Source organism: Poecilia formosa, unplaced genomic scaffold (assembly GCF_000485575.1).
Source record: "Poecilia formosa unplaced genomic scaffold, Poecilia_formosa-5.1.2 Scaffold38, whole genome shotgun sequence".
Taxonomy (NCBI): Eukaryota; Metazoa; Chordata; class Actinopteri; order Cyprinodontiformes; family Poeciliidae; genus Poecilia; species Poecilia formosa.
Genome location: NW_006799977.1, coordinates 933,635 through 938,056, shown reverse-complemented (window position 1 = coordinate 938,056; position 4,422 = coordinate 933,635). Strand labels below are relative to the sequence as shown.

The 4,422-nt window shown below is 39.7% G+C and overlaps 1 protein-coding gene across 1 annotated transcript in view; it reads right to left on the bottom strand.

Moving 5' to 3' along the window:
- The window catches only part of lrp8 (low density lipoprotein receptor-related protein 8, apolipoprotein e receptor), a 185,690-nt gene extending 182,917 nt beyond the window's left edge, over positions 1–2,773 (bottom strand). Inside the window, exons 1-2 of the mRNA XM_007550837.2 lie at positions 2,544–2,773; positions 1,578–1,703 (exon numbers count right to left, since the gene is read on the bottom strand). Coding sequence (XP_007550899.1) covers positions 1,578–1,703; positions 2,544–2,613 — 196 coding nt within the window. The 5' untranslated portion in view covers positions 2,614–2,773. The remainder of the gene's footprint in view (positions 1–1,577; positions 1,704–2,543) is intronic.
- Between the last annotated feature and the right edge of the window lie 1,649 nt (positions 2,774–4,422).

Genomic DNA, 4,422 nt, shown 5'->3' with positions numbered 1-4,422 from the left:
ACCATCTAACCACAAATTCAACCACTTTTAAATCTTCTTCAGTGACCAATTTATGATCATGCCACAAATACCGGTCTTGTTCTTTATTCAACTTAAGAGAGAAAAACCAAGGTTTCAATTATTTCTACTCCTTGGTGAATTTCAAATATTTCATTGTTTACACATGAAAGTGATTAAGCACTGGTTGAGTAGATGCATCGAGTTATGAGATTTTTAAATCTCATAACTCGAGATTATGAGATTTAATCTCATAATCATGAGAGCCCCTCTCTGGGTAAATAGGGCCACAACATCTCTGCCACCAATGAAATGTGTTATACATTCCTCTTGCTCTGACTTTAACTGCTCAAAATTCGGAGACTGACTGGTTTCAAATATTTCCTCCGTTGCCATTGCCAATATTGACTACAATTATAAAGCAGCTCAGAAAATGTATGTTATCGTTCAAAATGCCTTTTGTTCACTTATTGACCCGTTTGAAATTCAACGGGAGAAATTGAAGGGAGATGAGAATTAAATGGAATTGCACAGGAAGGCACCGGGCTGGCTGTATTTCCAGAGACGGAGAGCACAGGCAGTTATGGTGCGAGATCTTAAGAAGCACCACCAATTACTCTCATTAAAGATAAGAGTACTTTGAAACTAAAGTTTATAAGTTAAGAAGTCAACAGGATAACAACCTGAGCAGATAGAGTGATCAGCTCATCATACATGTGTTGTAATATTAAGTATAGAATAGCATAGATCCATTCACTTGGAAATTACTACTAATTTCAATGGGTGTTCATTCATTTTTTTTCTTTAGTCTGTGCATCAAAAATCATGTAATAATTAATATTAGAAATATGAGTTTAAGACTCATAAGCATTAGATATTTTTGCAGCAGTTATAAAAACTTAATTTTTTCATTTCATTTTTTACGTTCATTGTTTTTGCTGTAAATGTTTGCATAGACACAGCGAAACCATGAAACAATTATCATATTATGAGAATCGCATGTCATTCCACACTTATCAACTTCTACACAAAGATAACCAAGAGACTACAAAAAGCAGCCAAATCTAATAAACTAGAGAAAACCACATGACTCACCATTAATTATTATGACACATAAATCTGCAATCTAATCCCCAAGTGTCAGACATGGCATAATCTCTAAAGCAGTTTTAGTCTATATGCAATGTATTTGTAAGCCTGATTTCACCTATCTAACTCCATACATCAACAGCAGCACAGGGTTAATAACAAAACAAGCATAAAAACCACATGTAATATTAGTTAAGGCCCCAAATCCGCTTTACTGAGGATCTGAATTAGTAAGAAGTACAAAAAAAATTCCTTTGGTCATGTGACTTTTGATCCTGGATGAGAGGTTTGTGCTGAAAGGGGAATTCCAAAGAGCCCCGAAGAACAAAAATAAAGTGTGTATTCTCAGTCCAGGTTCACTCATTAAAAGTTACTCATGAGCTGTGAACTATTGTATTTACACATTCAAATGAAAGCTCATACTGAACACAACAAGAGTAAAGATCAATAAAATAATGCAAGTGTGAATGTAGAAACTCTGGGCTACTTACGACAGTTCTCCTCATCGCTGCTGTCTGAACAGTCATTGTCATCATCACATCTCCAGAGGCTTGGGATGCACACTCCGCTCTTGCACTGAAACTGCCCTATTTCACACTCTGACTCGGTATGAGTTCCTGTGGTGTCAGAAAACAGCAGCTTGTCAGGATTTTTTTGGGAGGGTGGTATTCAAATTTCAGATTAAGAAACTGATTCTGAAATGTGCTTGGGGGTCGGTTAAAGGCCATTTTAAATTGAATGACATTTCTCAAACTTCAGGAAGTTAACTATTAAAGTAAGAACAACCTGCACAAAGTAACCAATTTCTGAGCATGGAATGAGAGAAAGCCTCTAAATGACATGCATCTGCTTTTGGTGTAACATCCAGATCCAATCAATATTGAAGTATTACTTCCAGTAATGCGGTCTGCTCATGAATGACTCGCCGGTTCTTCCAATATGTTGACTTTAGTGCAACAATGAGTGCCTACCACGGGCGCTGTGCCGGCATTTAAAAGGATCTGTTTAGGTTGATGTGTTTTGCAGTAATTTAGCAACTGCAGCGTAAACATTAAAAACAAAGCATTTACAGCCAGCACTTTGCTGATCACATCCCCGCAGGCAGGCAGCCTTCCTCTGGCCACAGTCTCAACATCAGCCGCTTGCTTACAAGTGCCGCTTCCTCTCACCGTCACCTCGTGTCACCTGTGTTAACGCTCACAAAACCTGACGAAAGTGACAATTAAGATTGTAATCTCCCGAATGCTTGTAGCAGCGGAAGTATCTACCGGAGACATTAGCGCTGCTCTACTAATGAGACGGACCACTTTGACAGGCGAGTCGTTTCGCGGAAGGCACCGGAGCCCCCCACCCCCAAACCCCACGCGATCCACAAGACTTCCTCCCTCCTGAACCCGGAGAAGCGCGACTGCTACGATGCAAATCCCCCCCCATCTCCGAGCCAGTAAGTGGCTTACCTTTAGCGTGGCCGCTGAGCTCCATGAGTAACAAATGTAGAAGCATGAGCTTTCCGGCGCCGGTCCACATCTTTAGATCCTGGACGATCTGCGGATGTGATCATGCAAAGTGAAGGTGATCTCCAGCTCCAGCCCGTCTGCGGCGGCTCTGTGCTCCTCTCTGTGGCTCAGCTCGGGAGCGTGTGAGCTCGATCAGCCCCGGCTCGCTGCTATAGTGAGTGACGCTTATGGGCGGGATAGCGAGTGATGGTTGTTTGCGGTTATAATACCAGGAAGGGAGAAAAAAGGCGCTACGTTGTCTGGTTGTTAACCAGGAAGAGAAGTGCTGAGTCACTCTTTTGGTAACACATCACCAGTAATCATCCTCTAAACATGAATATGAGAAAGTAAAAGAAAAAAATAAATCAACTTTGTGGAACGAATACAGGTGGATCTTAATAAATTGGGAAACTATAAAGTCAAGTTATAGTTATTTAATTCCTAAAGTCAAACTCACACATTTTAAGGCTTAACTGTTATTCGTTTCAAACATAGTTTCATTCATATTATTGAATACACAATCATGGTGGAGACTGCTGACTTGACAGTGACTTGACTCCATGAAGCTGGCTCTTAATGAAGTTCTGTATCAAGATGTTGGAAGGTTAAGTGGAAGGAAAACGTTATGGAAAGAGATGAGTAGCTCCCAAAAACAGTGTCAATAGGAAAAGGATCACACCATACCTAAAAATCCAGATGAGGTAAAGGCCACTAGTAAAGCAAACTACTGGATTGGTGTGCCATGCTTTAATTTCTTCTTTCCAGATGAAAGTAAGTTACATTCAATTTGAAATATCAAGCTCACAGAGCCTAGAAGAGAAATGGAGAGACACAGAATCCACATTGCTTGAGGTCCATTGTGAAGTTTCCAGAGTCAGGAATAATCTGGCATCCATCCATGCTAGCTGCTGAGCTCTTCATGCTTCCCTCTGCTGACAAGCTTCAAGGAAATTCAATTTTTTTCTATTTTAAGCAGGACTTACCACCCTCCCAAACTGACAAAAGTACCAATTCCAGGTATAATGACCATTACATCGCTGTGCTTCACTAGCCAGAAAACTCACCTGAATTAAATCCTACAGAAAACATGTATTGCACAGAGGAAGACGAGAGACAACAGGCCCAATAATACAATGATCAGACGGCTGCTATTAAGGAACCTGGACCCAAATAACCAAAATCATAACATGAGACATTGTCTCTTTTTCTACTATTTTTATCCTGGTTGTTTTTAAACTACTCCAGTGGACCCATGATAATTATGGTTGTTAGAGACACAGCCACCTACAAGTACCTAAAATCTGTGAATACCCAAGGCCCCCTCTATAAAGTGCCTATTTTAATAGCTCATACATCAAACATACCTTAATATACATTGATACACAATGGAAACCGCCTTGGTACAATCACAGAAGCTAACATTCATGGTCTTCCCTATCTCCACTCATGGGAGAGCGACTATTCAGCACCAAGAAAAATAAATAGGGCTTTTGTTGTTAGAAAAATCACAAATTTGTATTCACATTGGCAACAACTATTCATTTTGTTGCAAGAAAATGTCAGGGTAATGATGGTGTTATTTGCACAATTGTGTCTCATCTATACTGTTGTACAAGATGTAGATTTTCTGTTCCTTTTCATGGAATTTAGTTGATATATTCTAGACTGCTACTTATGTAAATAACATGTGCAAAGGCAATTGTGTACCTCTTGCAATGCAATGCAAAGTATTTTGTCCTATGCAATCTGAGGTTGACATATTCACCTTACTAGAATAATTATAATCATGTAGGAACCTTATGACCATAATTCAACTAAGCAGAGGTAGAGCACGCACGGT